Consider the following 27,367-nt stretch of genomic DNA (forward strand, 5'->3'; position numbering starts at 1 on the left):
GGGAAAGTCAATTGGATTTCAAAGCAAACCATCTTATGCTGCTACACTGGAAACATCAGGCGGATGAAATTTTCACAAGAACAAACAATAAGAAGGCTTAGAGCATTTAAGAAACAAGGTTCAGCAGAGGATTAGGATTGTTGGCATACGAAAAGCACTAGGATCAATCACGAAGAAGTGCGTTACCTATAGAAAGTGCAGCGCACAATCGATAACACCATTAATTGCAGTTTTAAACAAACACCGGTTAGATGCCTCGACAGACTTTTCAAATGTTGGAGTACACTACTTCAGCCCCTTCACTGTGAGAATTTGGCAAAGGAACGAAAAACGAAGGTGTTGTCTTTTCACTTGTCTTTTCACCGTGGAAGCGGTGCACATAGAAGTGGTACCCAAGTTAGACACAGATAGTTCTCTCATTGAAGTCTTGCGAGTTGTTGCACGGAGTTGCAAACCAAGCACGATCATCAGTAACCGGGTCATAATTTTTTAGGGATTAACAAGAGTTTGGAGAGTGCGTTGCTGCATGGAGCGAATAAGGGTTCGAATAACATTTACTTCAACGAGGAATCAGATGGAAGTTCAACCCCACGCAGCACCTCACTTTGACGGAAAATGGGAACGACTGGTTAGAAGTTTCAAAAAAGCATGTCCGCAGTGTTGAGGAAAATATCAGTCACCAAAGATAATCTGTCGACAACGATGTCTGCTGTGGATCAAACGTTAAATGCTAGACCCTTGACTCTAGACAGTTCGGACTTTAAATATTTAACAGCATTGACCGCTGAGCAGTTCTTAATTTTCAACGAAAATGTTTGCTTACTCTATCTACCATGTGCAGATGAACTTGTCAATGATCGAAAGCTCTTTCAACAAACTAAAGCCTATTCAAATGTTACTTTGGACAGAATTTCTAAAGAGTATCTGCCAACGTCGAATAATTGGCAGAAATGGCGATCTGCAGCGTACAAAAATCCTATAGAAGGAGATCTCGTTTGGTTGATCAAAGACAGCAACAAGCGAGAATTTCATAATTATGAGGCTAAACATCGAACAAGAATCGGAGTTCACAAGAGAACAGTATTGAAGCTCGCTCTTGTTATACCAAACAGGGAAGATGGTTTTGCGATGCAAAACTAGCCACTGATGCGAAGGGCGACCATAACTAATTTCCTCAAACTTTTTTTTGTAAATGAGAAAATTTAGAGACACATGCAACGCAAAGTTGATTGGCTGTATAAGGACCCATTTCGTTCATAAACATAATATCACGGAGTACGTTTTATGATAACTTAGATGCAGCAGATTATAGATAGAATAGCAGATTATACATAGAACTGACACCACAAAGAGTGAGGAAAAGACAGCTTATAGTTTTGAGTGTTAAATTGATGTAAATATTGGGTTGTCGCAATCTCCCTTGAGCAGTAAGACTCTGTTTGTTGCAAAACTTTGAATTTTTTTTACCAGCAATTTTCCATTGAAAGTTTAAGTAACTTGAGAGAAAGGAAATCATTTATACTCTGGTATGTAGTTGTTAGGGCGACATAGATCTTTATCTTTGACAAGAGAACCGATTCATTTTCAGTTCGTTAAAAGTACTAGACAGTGTAAAGTATATTTTTAGTTCACAGATTTGACTTCTCCAAAATAAATTTGTTAGATGCTACGTCGCCTCTAAAGTTTCGGTCCAATGACTAACTAAGGACCTCTGTTTTGACCAATAATTCAAATTCATGGAGCAACGTAAAGTTTGAAATATTGTCTGAGTTATTTGCCAAAAAATATTTCATTAGTTGATTGGAATTAAATGAGTAGTTCTAGCAAACGAATTTATTAATCAGCAACTTTGAACGTTAGTTATTTGGGCAAATAAAACCACGTTTAATGAACAGAAATCTAGAGTATAGTGGACATAAATTATTAATAGCGAGATGCACAAATTAGTATCCCGACAGCTTGTCAAACGCTAACAACAAACAGGACGGTAAAAAATTTCTTTTTTTTCATTAATAGGAAAGCAGCCGTTACAGTCGCTAATTTTAAAACGGGCTAAATTTTCACTTGTAGAGTTATATTATGCTGCTTCTCTGAAAATCCTTCCAATTCCTCTGAAATGGCCCGGATTATACTTTTTGGAATCATTTTTCAGTTTTTTTTGGCTAGTATTGTTTAACGTTGGTCAGAAAAGATTGTCAGAAGTCCAATCATTGTTTTACTTAATGGTAGCCAAATTTTCCATCAAAAAGCTAACTTTTTATTTGCTGAATAGAACTTAGGAGTAGAGCTTATTAAGAGAACTTCTCAAAAAAAAATCTAACATTTTTTAGTTACTTTATAAATGAATGACATGGATTAAACTAAAGTGCACCCAAGCATCATAGACTATAATCAAAACTTTATTTTTTTTTTCAAACTAAGTAGATCGAGCACTAGATGCGCACATATGCGCGCGACTATAGTGCAGTCAGTGAAGTTGGTGCTGGCACTTGACTTTTGTTATTTGTTGCAGTAAGTTTTTTGATGTTGTTCAGACTCTGGGCAGAGAGTGCTCTTTTATATTCTTGATGTTTCTTCGGTCTTAGAGATTTTTTTTCGGTCTGAAAAAGTTGATACGAAAAATTTTTTAGACTTCGGAAGCCTCATGAGCGCAATGCGAAAGTTTCGAATGTTTGCGGTTTGCTTGAGACTTTGAAAGTGATATGGTAATCGTTGATATATTCTTTTGGAGTTTTTTAGATGCCTCAAGTTGCATAACAGTTAATGTACAATTTATATCGTTGAATTGAGAGCTTAACAATGAGTTTGACATGAGTTAACAGATTTTGAAGCAATGGTCAAAGACAGTTACGATCCTAATGAGCGATAAGAAATAATAATTTTTTGCTTGACCAAAAAACTTGACTATGTATTATTTTTAGTCAAAAACGCCCACTCTTGAAACTAAAAGTCTGTTCATAAATCCAGTTCTGAACCTGTTTTTCTCTTGTTCTATTTTGCGAGCAACTTTATTCTAATTTTTCAATCTTCCACGGGTATGCTTACAGATCCACACTCATCTTCACCTTTTTCCTCAGCTTCATTGTTGTCCGCAATTACTAATCGCAATTATGAACGATTTGTCAACCGAAATTAAAAAATCCTAATTGTTAATTTATTTCAGAGTAGTCGCAATGCCAAAAACATTAGGGTTAAGAAAACAACTAAATGTTTCGCTACCATCATATCACTGTTTCTGGAGCAAATAGTACCAGATAAAAGTCCCAAATGGCAAAAAAATCTCAGAAAAAAGAGACCCAGACAATATAGTCCAATAAAAGTTGAAAGTAGTACCAAATGAATATAGAAACAATTATTAGCATACGCTACAAACAAAAAGCAAACAAACGTGTTGAGTTAATTTTCTGAAAGCATTGTTTTGAATTTAAATGAAAAAAAAAACAAAGCAAAAAACTATTTGAAATTAGTTCATTTTTTAAAACTATGCTTTGATGAGCTTAAAAGCTGTTAATTGAAATACAATCATATAAATAGTTTGAGGAGTCTCTTTGTTAATTATTGTTCTTATGCTTAACTCTGTGTTTAGTTGCTACCATTTCGTCCGGGACTGTTTCGTTCGCGTTCTTGGTCTTTTTTGTCTGGGACTGTTTTTGTCTGGAGTTTTTTTGGCATTCGGGACTGTTTTTTTTCTGGGACTGCTATGTCAGGGACTATTCGCCTGTTCACCCTTATCACTGCTCACACGAACAACTATGTATCTGGGTCAAAAAATACGAAATAATTACTGAAAAATTTGAGCAATAAGATTTAGGCTAACTGAAAGCTCAAAAGTGTGGAAATGAGTTATGCTTGCAGAAACGAGTTTGTGAATATAAATGGTGAAAATACTGCTTTTCGGTCATGTATTTCCATATTTGACCATTTTAATTGCTCTCGAAGAGAAGCAATTATTGTAACTGCTTGCGTCTTTTTTACGACTCGAAGAAGAGTAGTGCAGTTCTACAGGTCTTTTGTAGTTAGAGCAAGTTTGGTCCAAACCTGAATTTAGATTTTTTTCGTTTCAAAAACTTACCTCTGTTTTTGATTGTTGAATTCTCTTTTGGAACATTGGACTTTAAAATTAGCTGAGTTTTAATGTATAGTTATTTGGAACTGCTGGTAATTTTAAAGGTGAAGGGGTCAATTTGAAATTTTTTGATCCAAATATGTCAACCCTATTTATCTAAACTTCAGTCCCCCCCGCCCAAGCTACCTGCTCCTCCCACCCCACTAATCCACCGACCTAATCCCCCCGAACCCACCCACCTACAATATACCACCCCCCCCCCCCCCCCCTTACATCACCTCACCTATCTCCTCACCGACATACACAACCTCTATCTATCCGCATTCACCTAACCCCTAGCTACCCTCACCCCGCCCCCTAACTCCAGCACTTGTCCATATCAATGAAATGAAAATTTGTGTCTCCAGTTTCAAAAAAATTTCTTCATTTATTTTGTCGGGTTATTTTTTTGCATTATCTTATTCCTATGTATTGATTTTGGTAAGGTTAGGTTTAGCGATTATAATCCACGACGCTTCAAGTCGTTTCGGGTTTTCTACCGATTTTGTTTTTTATGCAAATTTTTCGCTTGACCATTTTTTGACTTTTCAAGCCACTTTTACGCCCTCGCGGGATCGATAATTTCTGCATTTTGCGGGGTCGAAAGTTCTTATTTTCAATTTCAAGCAGCTTAACTCAATTGGTGGCAACTTAATACTCAATGTTAAATGATGAGTGCGCTGAAACTTGTGCCATTTTTTAAAGCTCTATAGTGGTATATATAGACATCTATTGATGTGATTTGAAACCCTAGTAAATTTTTCGGTCCCATTGAGGCCCACCCCATCACAGTGAAGCATGCTGCAATTAATTAGAGCTCCCACTGGTTGATTGAAAGCAATTTTTTCGACGTTAGTAGGTTATGTTTTATTTTGAAGTAATAGTATAGACTAGAATGGGATAGCCGGTTTGCTCATCATGTAAAACTTGTAGTAGTCAAACTAGAGCATATATGTTTTCTATTAATCATACTAGGTTATATATAACTTGTATGAATTCTTAGTAGTCATACAAGGATCATACATAATATTTTTTGGTTTTGCCATGCATTGCAAAAATGGTAATGACTTTCAAAGAGTTCAAATAAACTAATAATGGTGTTAGCAAAGGCAGATAGTGCTTACAAAACAATCAAAAAATCTTTATAATCATACTAGGCCATGTAAGATTTGTATGAGATCTTATTAGTCATACAACCACAGTTGCTATCGTTGCATCAACATAACGCGCACAGTGCATCTCTTATGCCCCATTTTCATCCCCAGTAGCAACCTGTATGATTTCTTAGTAGTCATACAAGGATCGTAAATGATTTCATACGGGTCATAGGTCAGTTTGCAGCAGATTCAATGGTCATTAATTGCTTTTGGAATGCTTGCGTTCTATGAGCGGTGTTGTCTATCATTTTTGATTTCATTGATTTCAGACCAGGATCATGTATGATTTCCTTGAAGTCATACAAGGATCGCACTAGGAAATACGCTATGATTTGTATGATGTCACATCTGATCCTCGTATGACTACTAAGAAATGGCGACCCATGTTGTCATTGAGTGAGAAATGAACAGTGCGTCTTTTCTGTAACATCACAGGTCACTTTGGAAAGTTGGAATGTCCATACCCGGGTCAAGAAAATTTATGTAATACGCTGCGACGCGCTGATTTTTCAAAAATTTCAGCGCAAAAACCTGACATAAAAATGCGCTAAAATGTGCTGAAATGCGCTGAAACTTTGAATGAAACGCGCTGAAAATCACTGGGTTTTCAAAAAATAGCTATCACTGAGAATTGAACCGTGCTCTCCGGTACGCCAAAGATTCCTGAACTTCTTCCTATTTAATTTAATTTTATATTAATAGACAGTTTAAGAAGAATTGCGCTGAAATAATGTAAGAAATGCGCTGAAAATTCAGCACATTTTTTAAGAAAAAGTCAATCGTTATATAAGGAAAACTAAACGGTTCAAAATTGAGGAATCGTTGTCAAAAAGCGTTTAAATCCACTAAATAATTTTAAGAAATGCGCTGAAATTTGACTACATTTCTCAAAAAGTTTCAGCGCATTTCAGCGCAAAATTATGTAAGATTTTTGCGCTAAAAATTTTGAAAAATCAGCGCGTTTCAGCTCATTTAAAAACGCATTTCAGCGCATTCAGCTCATTTCTTACATAATTTTAGCACATTCAGCGCAATTTTTATAAAGTAACTCGCTGAAACGGCGCTGACATCTCGACCCGGATAGTGAAGGTTCATCAGTTATTGTTATCATTTAGGTGGGAAATGCACTCAGACTTTGAGAAGGCAGCGGCCCATTTGCTCAAGAACTTTGGCAGCAAGATCAAAGAGAACGAGTTGGAAGCCATTGACTACCATAATGCTCTGTTAAAGCTGCATGATGTAAACGTCCCATAACTTAATTTTAAAAAATCAGAACTTTTTTGGGAGAATTTGTTGCGTTAATCGGCACTCGAATCATAGTTTTCAGCATTCTGAGGGCCTGATACCTTAAATCCAACTGATATCTATCGCTGTCTCATGATTCCGACTTTAAAAAATCTCATTTCCCTGGTTCTAGTTATAGTGTGTTTTATTTTAGAATCGCTAATAACAATCGATTAAACAGAAGGATTTCTTCCATCACTATAATTGAAATTTTTCACAATAATTGTTTGAATATCCCTTATTATCCATTGATTAAAGGTTTCACTGTATAGTTGTTTCCTGTAGTTCCCCTCCACTTTTTCGTTTTTGATATGGGACAGACAGTAGCAACGTAAAGTAACTAACGAGATTCAAATGTTAATAAATTTAATCGATAAAAGTTGTGATACAAGTCTAAAAGCACTCCCTAGTTCAAGAGATCGAACAAAAACAACTAGCTCTCCTTTCATGGAAGATTGGAACGGCGGAATTGCAAAAGTGGTCATAACTTAGCTTTTTTAATATTATTTCACCATAAGCTATTATATAAATTAACGGGTTCTAGTTTAGCGGAATTTACGTTGTCATTTTAGACTCACGAGTTATTTGAGACAGCGAAGAGCGAGTTCGAAGAAGCCAAGAAGAATGAAGATGAGCTACTTGTAAAATACCGCGTGAACAAAACACAAGAAAAGGAGCTTAGAAGATCACTGAAACATGTATGCATCTAAAGTAAAGTTTAAACAATCGATTCAGCAATTTGGAACATTCAAGCTTAAAAAATTATGATCCCTTTCCATTTCAAGTTTCCTCATCTACTTATAAGATTTTATGCATGCACTCATGACCAAAATAGTGAACACTTACTGTTCGCTTAGAATGAAAGATCTTTTCTGATTGGCTTGTCTTATATAGTATGTTTTCTGTCAGCGATGCCATGCAGCGGGATAGCGATGCCATTATAGGTCTCATTGATTTTTCAACAGTCCAAATGATATAGATTGTATTGGTGCTGTCCTCTTAAGATCTGTCCAAACGCATAATAATAAATAATTTGCCAAAAAAATTGAAAATTGAGAACTGATTTTAGTCAAACTAGAGTAGTAAAGGGAGCTGCAAAGCGTTTTTTTTTGCAAACTGATTTGAGCCCTCAATATGCAGATAATGTTTTTGACTTTTCTGCTATAAATTATTATATGATAATAGTGATTTTTTTGGATATTAATGTGTTTTAAAGTATTAGTGACTTGTATTTGTTGATCTTTTGAAAGTTTTTTACAAAGAAAATCGTCAATTATAAGCCTTACTGGCTCTGTTATGAGGCAAAAATGACCTTAAATTGACATATGCTTCTTCTGTTTTCTTTTCACTTAGTCATTTTGAGATCAGATGTCTTCTGATCATATGATGCCTCTTGTTTGTAATCTTTGACTTGAGTTATGTTCAGAAAAGACACTTTAAATAACATTGATTTTCCCCACAAAATTTTAACGCATTTATGATTTTTGCTGTTTCTTTCGTTTCGTTCTTTTCATTTATTCTCATCAATGAGTTATTTGTCTCTTTAATTTTATGCGCTTTTCAAATGCTGGCCCTTGGTTTGCTTTTTATGAGGGTTTTAAAATATTGGTATATGTTCTATGCTCCTGAACCAAAAGACATAAATGAAAATCGACGTTTTCGTTTTTCTTGTTTTTTTTTATCATACCCCTTTGTTTTGTGAGTTTTCATCAAAGTTGGGGTATGATTTCGAGGACGCGTATAATCGACTGTGAGTAGGAGTAAGTAGATGTTGTTGGGTTGATTGACTTTGACATTACTAGGAACGAAGTTGTTTTCGTTAGATTTTTTTTGTTTTGTTCTTTCTCCATTCTGAACCGACATATGCTTTGATATCCACAAAAAGTTGTTCCTCCGATCTGGCTGAAATAAGTTCATGGTTTTCATCTTTTCATTGGATTGGAATTGATGACTCGTCATGCTAGGCTTTTCTATAATGTTGATTTATCGGTGGTTTACGACCATTTCTCTTTTTAATTCTTTTTCAATTAATTCTACCGCTCAACAATTGAAATGGTGTACGTGACGTTGATATTTATTCTCTTTGTTGTCAGTTTTTCAGTAAATTCTGGGTAAATTTTGACTTATCTCGGGACTCAGTTCATTAAGTTTAAACTTTAAAAACATTCAGTATGAGAACGTCAATAATGTGCTCCAAAATATAGGTCTAATACTTGAGGACTTGATTTTCAGTTTTCCTCGGCAATCTAATTTTAACAGAGTCGCTCTTAGAGCCTCTTTCTTCATTTCATAAAAAACTGCACTTCTAATCTAACCATTAGAATTTAAGAATTTCATATTTGGTCAATTTATCTTCCCTGCGTTCTTCCGCTTGTTTCAATTCCAGTGTTGGTCTGTTGCGGATATTTTCCGGGCAATCTGCCGGCTAGGTTTCGAAATTGAGGCAAACATTTTGATTGATCAAAATTATCTTTTTCTGTCCCCCCCCCCCCCCCCCCTGTTTTTTATGACCCCCAGTTACAAGTTATGTATTGTTATATGGCACGTTTTTATGTAACAATAATGCACAAGCTGGGGGGGGGGGGGAATAGATCCAGCAAAGTTAGCGAAGATGAAGAAGGAAAAGAAGCCAAGAATATGGAGTTGTAGTATTACGAGAGCCGTTACAAATGAACGGATAATTAATCCCGCATTAGAGCGAACGTATATAGGCGCTAATTAACCATTCTTTTGCCGCGCGCTAAATAAACTAACGCTTGTTAAGACTACCAGTACACAAGTATTTAAACAACTCAGTTCGACTTATTTAAATAAGACAACTTTAGGCCTGGATCTCCTCGCTTATATCCAGGATAGAAAATGTACGTTGTTGAACGTAGGCGGCCTGTAAAACCACAGTTTCTTTTGATTTAAATTACTTCTGCTTTTGACAGTTGCAATGCAGATCTTTCCCCCAAAGTTCAATAAAGATGAAGCAGATTGCTTCAGGGGAAAAGACAATAGAGTCTCATAAAAAGCCCCCAAGAAAACCATAATTGTTGCGGTTTTAGAAGAGGGGAAAAGCAGAAAACAGGCGCCTACGAAATCAATAATTGATGCTCTCAGCTTTTTAGATTTTTATTATTTTTTGGAGTTTCAATAATTTTTCCGTGAGATAAAAAAGAGTTAATTCTCTTGCCTTCTCGGCCAATAGGAAAATTAAGAAGCACCTCACTATGAACGTGAGTTTGTGATTCGCCCCCTATTGGCCCAAACGGAGCTGAGAGGGATTTATTGTTTCTCTCAGCGAAGTGGGACGGAATAAAATTAGAGAGACAGAAATTACTCCCAGAAGCAAGCAGCAGACAACTGCTTTCATTTTTCTCAAAATTTAACTTCACTTTAACAATAAAATAGTCGAACAAAATTGTTTAATAACTTAGACAAATGATTCCAGATTTAATTTTATAACTTTCTTTTTCGACAAATAACATAACTGAAGAAACACCCAAGTGAACGATCGCCCAGCAGCTCACCTCCATTTCACCACTACACAACTGGTAATTAGTAAGCTGTAATTTTATATTTACTCTTTTATAAATTAAATACTTTCTGCCCCCCAACTATTTTAAATTGAGACTTATAGCACAGACAGGTCTTAGGCATATATCTTTGCCTTCGATTTGTTATATCTTTTGTCAAGTTTGACTGGCATACATAAAGAGATCCCGTATTGTGTGATCTGTAGCAGCCCAGCCAAATTTGATAGAGTGAAGTTTTAATAAAAAAGATTTGACGAATATCAGGCGGTTTTTCTCTGAAATGGCTCACAATGGCATCCTTTATCCCTAAAATCTCCTCTGTTGGGTGATGTTCTTAACTGCTTGGTTTTTAAGTTTACAAAGTTATAGTTTTAGTTAAATAGTTAGTATCAAACTCATAGTTAAGCTATCGGTTAAAATTCTAGGAATTGGAGTTTGTGAAAACACGTGAGCGGCACATAAGAGAAAAGAAGAACGCTAAGTGGCTGCGTGAACAGATTGAGGAAGAAAAAGTAATACAAAGTAAACTGGAAGCTAGGAAAAAGCATTTGGAGTACAATTTGAACTACGTCAAAGAGAGCTTTAAATACAGCGAAGAGGTCAGAAAGAAACAGCTATCAGGTTATTCTAGCGGATCTCTGCTTTTGCAACGCTAAGGCAGTTGAGAACTTTTTATGCTAGTTACAAAATGTCTTGCCCCGAGCCCACTGTAACGTCCGAGAAAGTAAAGAACCCCGTTAATATCAGCAGAAAATTTTCAGGTGACCTGAAAAGAATTGTTAACAGTTTTAGACCAAGATTTTCAATTATTTCATATATTTTTCTATTAATGAGAGAGTTGGTGTGTTTAGACAATCGGAACGTAGTGTTGCCTCAGATTCAAAAGGAAACAAAGCGACTGCTCTATAAAAACGAATTCAGGTCATCTATCGTGGAGGAAAAGAAACAGGTAAATCATACGGGCGTAGGTGGAAGCAAAATGAATGGAAAATTTATTGTAGGGGTTAGAGTACCCTCCCCGACAAAAATTCAAGGTCTGTGTTGCACTTTTCGTCGCCATATCTCGAATAATAAGCCAGCTTGATTGATTCATAAGCCCGCAATATTGCATTAAAAGTCCATAAAGACGCATTAATATGTTTCACAGTCCCGCTAATAAATGGACTCGCTGCATCGAATCACAAATTGTTGCAGCAATTTTTTGAACAACAGAAGTTCTTGTAATACAGTTCATTTTTGCTTCAACTCAGTGAGTTAAACTCAGAACAATAGTTAGGTTAACATATCAGTGTATACCGCAATGTTTGTGATATCAAGTATACCGTCATGTTTGTAATAAAAATATATTATCAGTTTTGTTAATTTTTGTTAGGGCTTTTAAAAACTTCCCAATCAATTGCGGAAAAGGATATATTTTGCTCCTGTCTTTCCCGGGGTTGACAAAAAATTTCACTATTACAACTTTCATAATACGGAAGATTGACTTCATAAATCAAAAAAATTTTAAAATATTGGTAAAACTGCAACTTGGTTTTTTTCTTGAGATCTCATGAACTCCTTAAACAACAAGGGAAAACACTTTGAATATTTTTCTTGCAATGTAAGAAAAATGGTTAGTTTAAGTGGATTGTTGATTTGTTGCAAAGATTCAATCTAAAAAAAGTCTCACTGATAGCATCTGATTGAAATTTTACTATGACTTTTTCAAAGAACGATTCACAGATTCGTTTCTTGAGGTTTTGGCCTAATTAAAGTACAGGATCAGCGATTTCCATAAAAGTTGTAAACTTATGGTCTCTCATTTCTATCCGGAAAAAATTTCTGTAAAGCGTTCAGTGAGTACAACTTTGCAACTTTCCCATAAATACCAGATCCCTTAAAAAATTTTTGGGTTTTTTACTTGCTCATTCTTTTGCAATAATTTTACAGCTCATTGTTTTCGCACTTTTCCAGATTATTTTATGAAATTCATTTTTTAAAACTTTCTTTCAATGAAATTTTTATGAGTAAAAGTTTTCGTAGACAGCATTACGTGGAGTTTTAATTTTAAGGCCTTTTGATTTATGAGTTCGACCCGGGTTAGTTTTTGATCAAGTTTATGCAAGTTTTCACCACAACTTACTTAGATACTACTTTTCACCAATGCAGCAGAAAAGAATTGAAATGTGATAACTGCGCAAAAGAATTTCAAGACGGTTTGAACTTGTGTCCAGGTTGCGCAACCTTTCACATTCTAGATATAGTTTTGCAGCATGGTCGTTCGTTTTTCGACTATCTGGTCAGTTTAGTCAATGTTGTCCAAAAACTGCAGTTTTCTCTTTAATTTACTAAAAATTAGCTCCAAATTTAGAACCTTGTTAAGCTCAATCTATACTATATTGCATGACGTAAAGGCCAAATGAGAGGATTAATTAAATTTGATCTATAAAATTCAAAGACGGAAATTTACTCAGTGTTATTTTATTATTTTGTAACCTTTTTTTGTTATTTTGCTTGGTTTCAAAAACAATTAAATGAAGCGCTTCATTTTTATTCTTAATTTTACAAATCTGCACAGTTTCTCGAAAAAAACAAAAATTTTTAAGACCTTTTGACTCCAATTACTGTCGGAGCAATTTATCATAACAATTTTCCTCTCTATCAAACCTTTCACTACACTTTTATCGTTTGGTCAATGCTGTTTTCGTTTCACAGTGGCGAACGAACCGATGAACTTATGAACCGAATCAAGAACAGAGTTAAAAAAATGGCTGGTGATGAAAACAGATCTGCCAGGATGGGACGAAATAAATTCCGAAAGAAAAACAGAAGCATTGATGAGCCGTTTGAGAAATATAGAAATTTGGCTGATGAACCGCGAAACACGCTATCGCTTAAAACAGTGTACTAATGCAAATACCGCCAATTCGGAATCTGCCCAAAAATGAACATATAAACGAGTGCACTAAAATTTTAATGAAAAGATGAATGCATTCGCAGGAGATAAAAATTTAAAAGTTGCGCACGTGTACGACATCATGAAAGCTTTGCCAAACTATGATAGTTTGTGTTGTGATGATTTGCGTTTCCATTGCATATCAGGTGTACCCTTTTTTCCAAAAATTGTGTGCTTTGTCAGTCTCTCCCACATCAAAATATTTATTAGCTGTGAATGATACCGCAATCATGGAAGACAGAGTTACAGTTATTTGGGAGTTCAATATACGTCGATAAAAATGTTTTGCTGTTTCTTCTTGGTTCGATTTGTCTCGTTTCTTTTTAATGTTTCGAATTGAAGAATCAAATTCCCGTTATTTTCCTGCTCAATTTGTGCATAATCACATCAAAAAAGAATTGGGTGTTCACTGCTACACTGATGAATCCCATAAAAATCTCATCGTGTATGTCTTAAAGTGCTTATGCAAAAAAGAAGATAATTTTTTCATGCTCGCTATGAGACATTTTTTACTTGATGTTTGTCTTTAGATTTTGTTTTTGTTCGTGTCAGATGAGGTAGAAATAGACCCAAGGTTGCCTCTCAGTTACACAAAATTTATCAAGTTAATGAGAAAAAAACAACAGTCAAGTAAAATGTTTACATCGAACTACTCAAAGCGTGCGGACAAGGGTTGCTCTTGAAGAATATTCTGTCGGATCTGGTTGATAAATGTGATTTGGAAGTCTAAGAAACATGGTTGAAATCAGGTAACAAATTTCCGTTTGATTAACTGGTTGATGCACTTAAAAGACCTAATGTCTTTCAGATGCGACCGACGTACTGATCTTCAAGACAAAAATAAAAGTGGTGGTATTCTTTTCATGGTTCCCAAAAACTTTCAACTAGAAGTAGTGCGAAATGATGTAGGAGATGTTCTTAAAGTCTTGTCGTAGAGAGTAAAATTAACTCTGAGACTGGGTTTATAAGTTTGGCTTATTGTCCAAAAAAGAATAAAAAAATTTGGTTTTTGAGGAACTAGCACTGGGTTTAGATAGAACAGCACTTGAAAATGTAAAAATTCTTCTAGAAGACTACAACATCAATTACTTTGATGTTTTGAGAATCTGATCCTGCAGTACGTTTTTTGAATTCGAACACGGCATTAGCAACAACAGAAAAGTCGCCTATAGAATATGTTATTTTCAAAATTTTCAAACACTAGATTTGACAAACACTAGATTCTATTCTCAAAAATTAGCACTTAGCCGCAATTACTTTAATTGGCGAAACCATTAAAAAGAAGAAAGAAGCTGTCGAAAATGTGACCGATAAAGCATAGTACTCTAAGAACGGTATTTAAATGTTGGAATGATAAAGTAGAGATAAAATCACACATCGGAAAACGCTAAAGTCATGTATCAAAATTTTAATCAGCATTGGAAACGTTAATTGTAAATCATGCTCCGCAGCAGACAGTGTTCATACCCGACGACAACACACTTTAACAGCTATAGCCAATAAGATAAAAGACATTTTAACGCTACATCAACACTGGACATCAACGACTATAGTAGAATGAAAAACATCTGTTATGTGAGTTTCAAAACCGAATACGAGCAATAGAAAGATAAAAACCTATGAGCCAGTTCAGAAACAGTGAAAGAACACAGAGAGAAATACTGAGACTTTTCGGAACGATTTTGACCAATGGAAAAGATATTGCCAATTTCCTAAACTATAAATCTTCAGAGTTAGGTGAATTGTTGGTTAAAAGAACGGTATCAATTCTGTAACAAAGCGAAGTGCCACAATAACAAATTTTTATTGACGTTTGCGACAAGAAAGGGGACATTTGAAGTAATCAAAAACTTAATTGTTAAAAAGCCGTTGGGTCAATGACTCATTCCAGCTGGGGCCTCAAGAGAATGCCAAGCCGATTTCCAACATAAATTTTTTAGCAACTTTAAGCGCGCTCATGGATTTTTTTCAGAACAGACGATCCTGAAGATTCTATAAATTATCAAGCAATTTCGCTCACTAGAGATCTGGCAAAAATTTTCGAAATGCTTGCACAGGATCGAATAATAGCTTTTTTAGACAGCATTAAATTGTGGGCATCCAGACAGTTTGGATACAGAAAAAAAATGTCAATTACATATGCTCTTCTACATTGAACTGAAACAATCATATTTGATACCAACATTGTAATACAGGCTTTTTTAGAACTATCAAAAAATTTGATTCGATATCAAATTCCATTCTTCTAAACAGACTGAGTTTTTACATTTTCATGAACAGGCGAAATCAATTTACAAATCTTAATTAGAAAACCGCCTCAAAATGTCGAAGTATGATTCATTATGGATAGCAGGCAACCTTAGAGTACCACAAGGTAGTGTTATAGGGCCACTGCTCTTCAACATATATGTAAGTGATATGAAAAATGATACTGATTTGAATTTCAACAATATCCAGTAAATTGATGATACTTTTTCCATAAGAAAAAAATTTTCTGTATCAAAATTACGTTTTGAAGAAAGCTTTGCTAAACATATTCTCTTTTTCCAGAAGAATGAGGAAAATGTAAATGAACGCAAAACCGAATTAATTAATTTTGGAGCCCCTGAAAGGAACAAAATTTAAGAACTTGGTAACGGATGTAAAGTTCTCGAGAAAAAAGTTGTGAAATACTTGGCAGTTCATCTTTACTGTAATCTTTCTTTCGATAAGGAAGTAGAAAAATGTACAAAGAAAACTGGCCGATGGTATAATGTTCATTTACTCCATCGAAAACGCATTTCCAAAAAACAATTAGATCTATCTGTTTTATTGAACGCATAGATTTAAGTCATCTGCATTACCCAAATACCCAATTGTTTTGTTCTCAAAACTTAAAAACAGATTATGTTTACTCTAAATAAACAATTGAACTGAGGAAGCATTTTTCAAAAGAAACAAGTCTGACATGACCACTGATCTCAAAAATCAACAAAAAATTTTACCATTCGATTTTCTCAAAAAGTATCACTTTATTATATTTTTGAGGCTTCTAAAAGCAGCTCTACCAGTTTTTGATAAACTCAAGCTAGCTATCCTTATTGCTAATATGAATGAACGTACAAACAAGATGTCATTTGAATAAGAACAAAAGAAATTTAATTCAAAACTGTTTTTCAAAAAAAAACAATAGATTGGTATAACGAGTTTCTCTTGCAATTAGGCGGAATATCAACAAAAAGCAAGCTCTCAATGCTACAATAGAAAATCATTTCTGGAATGAAATCATAAAGGACCCAACTGTTTCGGAATTGAAAACTTATCTCAAATTTTTCAGGTTTAAACTTAATTTGAGTTAGTTTTAAGGGCTTCATTTACTCTTCTAAGAAAGATTATTAAACCAGTGCCTCTCATTTGCAAGCCTAGTTTGCTAACCATTACACTTTTTGCTTCTGTTAAATTTCGAACCTGAACGTCCCCTACATCTCAGTTTCTGGTACTTTCTTGTTTCTCGAGGATAGGTGACTCCTAGGATAGAAAAGTATAACTTAAACAAATAATGCATCTTTTGAAGATATGTCAGGTTTTTATGCACAACTTACAGGAGTTTGTTCTCTGCTGCTTCTGACAAGGAGACTGATAGAAGGTTGAAAGGTTGAAAGAGATTAACCTATTTTAAATTGTCCATTAGAAAACTTATTTATAGAGTGACAAAGCCTTCTCGAAACAAAACAAAAAGAAATTAGGATGGATTACGATAAATGAAAAAATATGAGAATTTAAGATGCTTCAAATCTAATGTTGGTCCCTTTTTTATATTAGTTGCGTCTACTTAGACCCCATAAACCAATTGACAGTGGAAACTAATGAAGAAAGAGCTAGTCTACATTATTATAGGTGTAACGGCTGCTCTCCTTATGTTTCACAAAGAAAGTTTTACACCGCCCAGGTCGTTCTGAGTGGTTACAAAATCTGTCCGGATACTTCGTTTATGCAGTTTGCTTTTGTAACTGTATATCCGTTCTGCTGTACTTACCGTTACATTAACTATTCAGTTCATAACTTTTCGCCAATCTTAATTTTTTCAACTATCAATTTGAACTGCATTGCTACAGATCACACAATACGGGATCTCTTTACGTATATAAGTTCAATCCGATAGAAAAAACAAATCGAAGACAAATAGATATGTCTAAGACCTGTTTGTTCAAAAATAATTAAATTTAAACTTAAGTTGGCTTTTGCTGTTTGTACTCACAAGTTGAGAATACCAGAAGTTGGGATTGTAACAGTTGAATTTTAGCTCCAATAATTTGTAGATACAAGACACAGTAACAGAATTTACAGCTCAAGAATAATATTTTGAATACAAGACACAGCAACAATTTACTGCTCAGGAATATTTCTAGTTCAAGACACAGTAACATGTTATTTTTTGCTCAAGACAATTTGCTTTGCAATATTTTGCTGAGTTATACTTTTAGCCGTTTTCTGCGGCTGCTACGTTGAGTTCTTAGTGTTGCTTTTTGTTATTTCTCCCTTTTTCTCTTTTCTCTCACGTGACAAAATGTAACTAGAACTAGAACTATAACTATTACTATTAAATGACTAGGACAACAGAAAGTGTTTTGTTTCTATTTTCCCACCTACGCAAGCTTAGCGAGATCAGCTCCAACATCGCCGGCCCTGTTTCGCTTCGTGAAAACATCTTCGTCCATTGGTAGTACTGGAGCGAGCTTCACTACTGGCCTCTTGTTGTATCTATCTTTCGTTCGGATTGTTGCTGATCGAATCACTTCGTCGGAACCTTCAAAGGTTTCGGTTTTTCGACCCAGATCGTAATATCCACGTTTTTCACTGTCTTCCACTAACCACACAAGATCACCCTGCTGAAGACTTCTGTCTGTTGTGGTCTACCATTTTTTTCGACTATTCAACGTTGGCAAGTACTCTTTGCCTACGTCCCAGATGAGGTCTGCGTAAGCTTGTGTTTGTCGGAAGAGCTCTTTATGATCAACAAATTGCTCTGCACCTGATAGATACGGTAAACAAAGGTTCTTGTTGCCATGTAGGAAATGGTTTGGAGTAATAGCATCCGAGTTGGTAGCATCAGAACTGACCTGTGTCAGCGGTCTAGCATTCAGCGTCTGTTCAAAATGACACATCGTGGTTGACAGAACATCTTCCGTGACTGATCGATTGCCCAGCACTGCATACATTGCCTTCTTGCAACTCCTTACCAGTCTTTCCCAGACTCCTCCAAAGTGTGGTGCTGCAGGTGGGTTGAACTTCCAATTAATACCTTATTGAATCAGATGTTCTTCAATTTGCCTCTTGTTCCATGCTACTATATACTCTGCCGGTTCTTTTTCAGCTCCAACGAAGTTTGTCCCGTTATCGCTAATCATTTTGACCGGTTTGCCTCTTCGAGCAATGAATCGCATAATTGCGTTCAGACAACAATCAGTGTCTAGTTTTGGTACAATCTCTATATGTACCGCACGTACAATAAGGCATGTGAACAGAGAGCACCAACGCTTTTCGTTTCCTCGACCAATTTTACTGTGAATGGTCCAAGATAGTCTACGCCCACATTCGAGAACACTGTTGATGCGACCAATTGCTCCTCAGGTAGATCTGCCATTACTGGTGCCTTTGTTTGGGCACTTCCCTTTCGACATCTAAAGCATTTGTTTTTGATCGATCTCAAAGCATTTCGCATGCCTAGGATCCAGAATTTCTGCTGAACTATGCTTCTGACATGTTCGGTACCTTCGTGATGACTATTATTATGTTCATTTTGCAAGAATAATTCAACTTTATGGTGCTTGCAATGTAATAGTATTGGATGCTTGGTTTCGAAGTTCAATTGACTTTTATCTATTCTGCCTTGGGCGCAAATAATTCCTTGCTGGTCTATGAATGGTAAAAACTGGAGGATTTTGTTGTTGTTTGGAATTTCCTTTTCAACCTTGAGAGATTTCATCTCTTCAGCAAACTGTTCTTGCTGCAATAGTCTGAAGATGCTTGCTTGTGCACCCTCTCTTTCTTCAACACTTAGTGTTTTTGTTGACGGTTTGTGTTTTCTAAATACGCGCTGTACGTATGCCATTGTATTTACAAGTCGATTGAAAATGCTGAAACGTTCCCACTGCATCATCAGCTTCTTCTCTTCAACCTATGCTGAGAAGACCATTTGGTCGTTTTGTTCGTCTGAAGCAAATGTTAAACTCATCTGTTCAGGCCATTCGTTCTCTCGTTGCAAGTTCGCCAACATCGATCGCTCGTGTTCCGATGTCAGCTGGATTGTTAATACCACTCACATGATTCCACTGTGAAACATTAGTTGTATCCAAAATCGCAGCAACTCTGTTTGCAACAAACACCTGTTGCTTACGGTGGGAGCTATGAACCCATTGCAGAACAGTAGTGGAGTCTGACCAAAAGTTTTAACTGTGAATCTTCACTTCGTGTTCCTTCACTATCTGTTCTTTAAGTCTCACCGCCATCACTGCTTCTTGTAGTTCCAAGCGTGGTATGGAAAAGTGTTGCATCGGTGCAACTCTGCACTTTCCGATTACAAATGCTAAGTCTGCTGAGTATTCTTTGGGCTTTGAATGTAGGTATGCTACCGCGCACATTGTGTCTTCAGATGCGTCGGCAAACACATGAAGTTCCCATTTGTCTTTGGCTGTGCTGAAGTATCTTCTATCAATGCTGGTTTCTGCTACTTCTGGAAGCCGGTCTTTCTTTTTCAGAATTTCCTCTTCTTCGTTAGGTTCCACTGACTTGTCCCAATGTTGTCCATTTTTGTCCAAGCACGAAGCCCAAGCACGAATGAACCTTCCTTGCTGGGTTCTACTTCAATCTGCTTTGTTTTGCTGATTGATCTGAAGTCCTCTGGGATTGCGTTGGTTACCAGGATGCTGTTGGTGATCCACTTCTTCAGTTCAAATCCATGTTTTGAGAGAAGAGGTTGCAGTTGTTTGAAAACCTTGATTGCTTCTTCAGGTGTTTCGACTGACTGGATTGAATCGTCCATGTAGAAGTTGTTTTGGATTGTTTTTGCAGCAATTGGGAACTCGTCCTCGTTATCGATGGCTACTCGCTTCAGGGCCTAGTTGGCACACGTTGGTGAACTCTGCTCCGAAAACATGACGTTGATACTCGTAAATTTGCACAGGTTCGTTCATTTTTGGTCGCCACAAGATTCTCAGGCAGCTTTTATCCCGTTCAGGAACTTGCACTTGCAGAGACATTGATTCAATATGTGAATAATTGTATTTCTTTAGTACATTAACTAGGTTGCTGATTGTTATTGAGTAATTAATTATAGCCGTTGAGTCGTGCATTCGAATTGGTTGTAGTTTGCGCAATATGTTAAGCTGAGCATCGACAATTAGATAAGGTCACCCAAACTTCTATCCCTTCTTTCCCACGCTTGAGCGTAGAACTCTCCCGAATAGCTCATTCCTGATATAGCTGACTTTGCTTTACCTGTCATCAAAGTTTTCAAGTGGCTCATTTTCTCTGAGCTGGGTATATCGCGATGGTGAACCGTTGCTTTGAACATATTCGACCACTCCGGCCACTCTAGGGGGTTTCCGTTGAAAGAACTCAACTTCAAATTAGGTGACTACTACTGATTGGTTTATTGCGCTTAAACTTGTCTTGTTCCCAGGCTGCGCTGGCACGCTCTCCACTTGGTGACCATGATTTAAGTACACCTTCGCGATTGAAGCTTACCCTGTGATAATTGTTGTCGATCCTGGTTTTCGTACGCTCGAAACTATAATCGTGCAAGTTGGAGAATTTATCCGAGTTATCGAGCCAACCGGAAACATCTTTGTTTTTCGGGTTTTCCAATTGAATGGCGATCTACTTCGAACACTAGTGGCTGCACTTTCATCAGAATCTGATGCTCTTGCGTCAAGAGCTTCTTTCTCGTATTCCAGTTTCAGTGCACTTTCTTCTTCAAAAAGTCGCATCTCCATTTCAAGCGTTTCCCTTTCAATTCGAATTCAGTTTTATTCAACCTCAGTTTTGCTGCAAAGTCTTTCTCTAAAGCCGCAAGTTTTTCTGCCTTTTTAGCCTGTTTATCAGAGGAGGCCTTTGAATCATTGTCCTTGTTTGGGTTTCCATTTTCAACACTTCGTTGAGAAACTCTTACAACAGACTGTGAATTCTTAGCGGCGGTTGGTTCTCCATCGCTTGTCAATTGAACGGTTTGATTCTGTTGATCCGTCATGTTTGTTTTTCCGGGGATATACGGTAACCACTCTGCGTTCAAATATTGAAAGTATTTTTCTGTCTCGACTTTGCGTTTTAAAGAAATATCTCGGTCTCGGAGAGTTTCAGCTTTCTTATTCACGAGTTTTTGATTTTTTTTGTCCAATTGGAGTATCTGGTGATAAAGAGTCTTGAGCTTGCTTGGTCGATCTCGATTCTTAACGAGCTCAAAACCTTCTTTTTGTTTCTCAAACCAGTTGTTTCAAATATTGAAAGTATTTTTCTGTCTCGACTTTGCGTTTTAACGAAATATCTGGGTCTCGGAGAGTTTCAGCTTTCTTATTCACGAGTTTTCGAACTTTGTCTTCCAATTGGAGTATCTGCTGATAAAGAGTCTTGATTTTGCATAGTCGATCTCGATTCTTAACGAGCTCAAAACTTTCTTTTTCTTTCTCAAACCAGTTGTTTCGCAAGTTGTTGATCTGTCGATCCAAAACGCTTTGACTCTGTGACGGAGTCACTTCTTGTGTACTTCGAGACTGCAGCTTGAAACTCTACAGCTCCTTTGTTTGTTTGTTTTAATTGAGTTTTGCTTTTCAACGTTCCTATTTGCTTTGCCTAATTGGCTTGGCGTTGTTGAATTGCTCGTTGGCTTTTGTTCTCGTTCGTCGGACTTTGTCACTTCGACTGTTGGATTGGACAGCAGTTTATTCCACTGTCCGGGACGGCGGACCAAATGTAACGGCTGCTCTCCTTGTGTTTCACAAAGAAAGTTTTACACCGCTCAGGTCGTTCTGAGTGGTTACAAAATCTGTCCGGATACTTCGTTTATGCAGTTTGCTTTTGTAACTGTATATCCGTTCTGCTGTACTTACCGTTACATTAACTATTCAGTTCGTAACTTTTCGCCAATCTTAATTTTTTCAACTATCAATTTGAACTGCATTGCTACAGATCACACAATACGGGATCTCTTTACGTATATAAGTTCAATCCGATGGAAAAAGTAAATCGAAGACAAAGATATATGTCTAAGACCTGTTTGTTCAAAAATATTTAAATTTAAACTTAAGTTGGCTTTTGCTGTTTGTACTCACAAGTTGAGAATACCAGTTGGGGTTGTAACAGTTGAATTTCAGCTCCAATAATTCGTAGATATAAGACACAGTAACAGAATTTACTGCTCAAGAATAATATTTTGAATACAAGACACAGTAACAGTTTACTAATCAGGAATATTTCTAGTTCAAGACACAGTAACACGTTATTTATTGCTCAAGACAATTTGTTTTGCAATATTTTGCTGAGTTATACTTTTAGCGGTATTCTGCGGCTGCTACGTTGAGTTCTGTGTGTTGCCTTTTGTTATTTTTCCCTTCTTCTCTTTTTTTCTCACGTGTCAAACTGTAACTAGATCTAGAACTATAACTATTACTATTAAATGACTAGGACAATAGGCACTAAAATTTTTGTAAGAAAATGGCGATCAAAGAGAACCATTCGGTTTTCTCTTCGACATTGCCTTTTAGCAACTAAAAGTTAGCCTTAAATTACTGTCTATCAATTACTATAAGATGTTTGTAAGAGCAAGAGACTTCATAACATCAGTCAATAACAAAAAAACGTAAGAACTCAAAATGATAAGCACAATAATGACTCCAATTTGATAAACAGGAGTAAGGAAGAAATCTCATTCTGCATCTCTTCTGTGAAGAAATGTGACAGAATAGGCGTCGCAATTGCAGTAGAATTGGGAAGTGAAAATAAATGAATCGGAAACTTTTTGATTGAGAGCATTTTTGTTAGTTATTTAAAAACACGAGTTTCGAAATGAAATTTCATGAATCTATTATGACAACTTTGTCGTGTTTTCTTCCTTGTTTTTTGAAAAATCGTTTTCACTCATTTCAATTTTTGAAATTACCAACAAGCTTGAACCGGAAATAGCCGAAACAAGATTTGCGGACTTTAGCGCAAAAAAAATCAATAGAGAGTGATCTGAGCTGTGAGTGTCGCCAAAGTGACCTGTGTAGCCTATTTAAAGGAACTATTGACATGAAAGAATATTTGTTGCTGATTTCTTTTTAACCTGGATGTTGATCATCAGAAGTCATAAAATTATAGGGGACGTTAAGTGACCTCTAAGATAGTAGGCTGGTCTCAAATGACCCTCATTAGTTTCAATAACAACTAACATGGCAGGGTAAATCATTGAAGAAATAAATACGCAAATCAACTTCAAACCGCTTAAAGCCTCTAGGGAAGTCCTGAGAATGAAGAAAAAAAATTGCCCTTGTGAAAATTACCGTCTGTGGAGTCTTAACCAAAAAAAAATGCTCTCCGACGATGCAACAGAAGAACAAAAACGATTAGCTTAAAGCTCTGCAGCTAAAAATAGAACTTGTTAATCGTCATTTATTTTTTTTATATATACAATCGACTGCTTTTCATTAACTGCTTTTTAAGCAATTTTTTCTTCAAGTAGCCACATTATATTTATGAAGTCTGGCTGCATTAATTTTTTTAAGTTGAATTAAGTTGACTATTTTTAAAATTCACCAAAAATTTCTAAAAATTGGGACTATATAATCAATTTTGCAATGAGAAACAAATAATTAATGTTAGGTGGTAATAAGCAAGAATTTTTGGAGCAGGATAAATTTTGTATTAATGAAGTTGATATTTAAAGCGTTTTTCTGTTTCAGCTTGCAAATTAAGATTTTGCAAATCGTTTTTATTTTTAATGCTTTTACCGTAGAGGTTGTATCCTTTTCTTTTGAATGCGTTTACTGTAGCATTTTCATGTTAAAGTATGATTACATATCGAAGGATTAAATATCCTTAACTAATTATCAGCTAAAGTTAATAGTTATACTTGATATCGTAGAATGGAAACTTTCTACGAAATTTTTCAACGAGAAATGAAACAAAAATTCAAGAGTCAATTTCAAAGTTCGACTCAATTTTTCAATGATACCACAATTGTATCACTCCGCAGGATATATTGTCCGACTAAAAATGGCTTCGGAAAATGTAGGACTGGTAAAAGAAAACTCTAATCCCATATATAATTTTGGGGTGCAAAATGAGTAGAGTCAATGTTTCCTAGATTATGGATAGGCGGTCGAACATTCTAGAAGACGTGAAAGAGAAAGGATGGCAATTGTCGCGTGAACTGAAGTTGAGCACAGTGGAAGCGAGCATAATGGTTAAACAGAGACAAGACAATGATGTTGCTCTCAACCAACTGGAGGTACTTTATTACCTTGTATTTTGTAATGTTTCGAAAACTGAGATGGTTTGTGAAAATGTCATATCTAACAGTTCATGAAACCGATGTTGAAGTCTCTCATGGCGTAGGTCAAATGTTCATATCGCATAAAAACTTTATTTGGCGATCCTTGAGCGGTTAAGCAAGATTATCGATGATTGTAGTCATGATCTTTACAGTCATGATATTCCTTTTGTTAGCACAAATATTTCTTGCAAAAGCTAACACCTTTGAACACAGGTTTTTAGAAGGTTTCTTAAGCAACTATCAAACAAAAATTTTAAGCTTTTACAGTATTCATTATGTTTTTATTTTTCACTTGTCACGTTTCACTTCATTGAAGAATGACTGAAATGGAAAACAAAGTTGATTTGCACGACATTGCTCGTACAAAACTAAAACAAAAAAATGAATTTTCCACAAACAAGATTTTAATAGCTGATATGAGATTTATGCATTTTAGAGTGATCTTCGGTCAACTTCACATTTTCTGAAGCAAGTGATGGCTGAGCCTCGGAAGAACAGAAAGTACATTAATGACATGCAGCAAGTCAACCAGGAACATTTCCTCCCATATATATTCTCCCATAATTGCCGTACCGTTTTATAGCTCACCTCAGGAACACTTTCCATAACTCACCTCAGGAAGGCCCCTTTTTGTTCGAGCAAAATGTGAGAAAAACGTTCTCTGTTAAAAGTTTTTGGATCACAATTTTCTTACTTCCACTTTCTTAGCATTGAAGTTTACATATCTGCGAAAAAGATAAAATAGTAATTGAACTACACAGAAAGATTTTTCTGCATTCCTTTAAGACTAAAAAATTCTTAACATCATTTTTGTTGATGAATTATATGCAAATTTTGATTATATCTATAAAAAATGACATCAGTACATTTAACCAAATCAACACGATGCAGATTTCTCTTTCATCACAATCCTTTCAGGGAGGAACTGTTGAGACGTTCAGGCCGCAAAGAAGTGGCTCTCAAAAATTGAGAAGAACTGTCGGTGAGTCAAATTGTCCGTTCTCAGAGTAGAATTGTCGGTTTTCACCAAGTCTATATCAGTTTTTTTTTTCGTTTTCAAGTACTAAGCAACATTAAAAACAAGTTTTACATGTCTATTAGTCCTTATAAATTATTTTTCCAACACTTTTTAATGAAAACAAGGAGTTCGATCAGTTCTGTAAAGTGCCTTAATTTCGAGAGATTTTTTCCAAGAAATGTCAAAGAGAACCCTCTGGTTCTCTTGATGTCCAGAGGGTGTTTTTGTTCAAATATCATTTCAAAAATTGGGAAACATATATATGCTTGACGGGCTACTTTTGTCCTCAGTCAAATTTTCAATTTTGTTTCCAAGTTTTAGCACAGCAAAAAAAGAGAAACATCATATTGTAGCCCTCAGGCTACTGCTCATTTTTTTAAAAAGTACAAATCATTATAGCAGGTTCAAAACGAAGAGTTTTTTGAAAGAGTAGGTGACTATTTTTAACAATTTGGTGGTAATAAAATGTCAATGCATAACATCAAGAAAATATTGGTGAAATCATATTTTAAATTAGTTTGAAAAAGGAAAAACAAAGTGAAATTTTTCTTCTGAAATTATTAATTAACCAGAATTCAAACTCAAAAAAAACACGAAAAAATGTGGCTTTTCTACTCTTCGAGAACTCTTTCTCTTGCACTCGTAGTTCAGCAGTTTTCGAATGCAACAGAAAAAAAAATGCGATAGGCTGAAATTGAAAAAAAAACCTAAAAACTTTTATAGTAGGAAAAAGAAAACAAAATCTTTAGTTTCTTCCTATTTCTGTTTTAGTTTCTTCCTACACCTAATTTAATAACTTTAAGATGTGGTACTTGTAGATGATCTCTGGGGTGGGGTTTAATGGAAACAAGAATCAATCGAACAACTTTTCTTACACTTGATGCGCTTATGAAGCAGGAAACGATTTTTCCAGAAAATTGAGAAAAAAGTGATATACACTTTTCAATTTAAGAGAAAGATGAAACAAAACTTTAAAGGAGTGATTAGTTTTCATCAAATTTTGAGGGCAATTGCGCTAAACCATTATCTCAAACTTCATATGACAACTGATTTAATTGAAAATTCATGGATTTGACCAAACGATGGATATTTAAAACAGAACAATTAAAAAAGAAAAGAGTGTTATTTTTTTCTTATCCAGTTAAGTAATCCTGATAACGTATTTTATAGTTTAAGTTCTCATAATGGGTTAAATTTAACAATTTATTTCAGTTAACTGAAAATTTTAAGAGAAGGCAAGTACAATTTTGCTTTCATTAATAAGTATTAAACTCAAATTAGGATTATATTTTTTTTGTTAAAATACTTCTCAAACTAAAGCTATGCTATGTAATTTTTTGTCTTAGCTCATGTGAATTGATTCCATCATTAGAGTTGGGGTAGCAGTTTCTAAGGAAGATTCAAATGCAAAAAAAAAAACAATAAAAAAACTTCTTGAATAGAGAACAAAAATTTTATATACATTTTTTAAAACGTTTTATTCAGAAATATCAATTCGTATCGCCACAGGCACTGTCCAGATGACTTCATATGTGATTCAATGCAAAGTTGTTAGGAGTGGTTTCGCTTCAAAATAATAAGACGATGCAATTTTTTTTAACGAATTAGAAGCACTTTTTGTTCTTACAGGAGTAGGACGAACTCAAATCGCTTTCTAAAACAACCCAACTAAAGGCTCCAATTGACAACTCCTTGAAATGACTGCGAGTGGAAACTTTGATTGTGAGTGGAGCTAACAGCATCAGAAAAAAATATTTTACAGAACGTAGGAAAAATTGTGTTTTTCAACCGTTCTATTCAGCTGATGCTTTTGCTGACTTTTTATTTTTTTTCTTTTTTCA

General features: G+C 35.5%; 1 protein-coding gene across 3 annotated transcripts in view; it reads left to right on the forward strand.

Moving 5' to 3' along the window:
• LOC142337024 (uncharacterized) overlaps positions 1–27,367 on the forward strand; it is a 175,348-nt gene that overhangs the window by 135,475 nt on the left and 12,506 nt on the right. For 2 of the 3 annotated variants that reach the window (XM_075386056.1, XM_075386057.1), the window contains exons 13-15: positions 24,320–24,463; positions 24,945–25,037; positions 25,447–25,490. In XM_075386056.1, coding sequence (XP_075242171.1) covers positions 24,320–24,463; positions 24,945–25,037; positions 25,447–25,490 — 281 coding nt within the window. Of the gene's footprint in view, positions 1–24,319; positions 24,464–24,944; positions 25,038–25,426; positions 25,491–27,367 lie in introns of all 3 variants that reach the window. The other variant, XM_075386058.1, reaches the window with a different exon arrangement.

This window comes from Convolutriloba macropyga, chromosome 3 (assembly GCF_964194025.1).
Source record: "Convolutriloba macropyga chromosome 3, txConMacr16.3, whole genome shotgun sequence".
Classification (NCBI taxonomy): Eukaryota; Metazoa; Xenacoelomorpha; order Acoela; family Convolutidae; genus Convolutriloba; species Convolutriloba macropyga.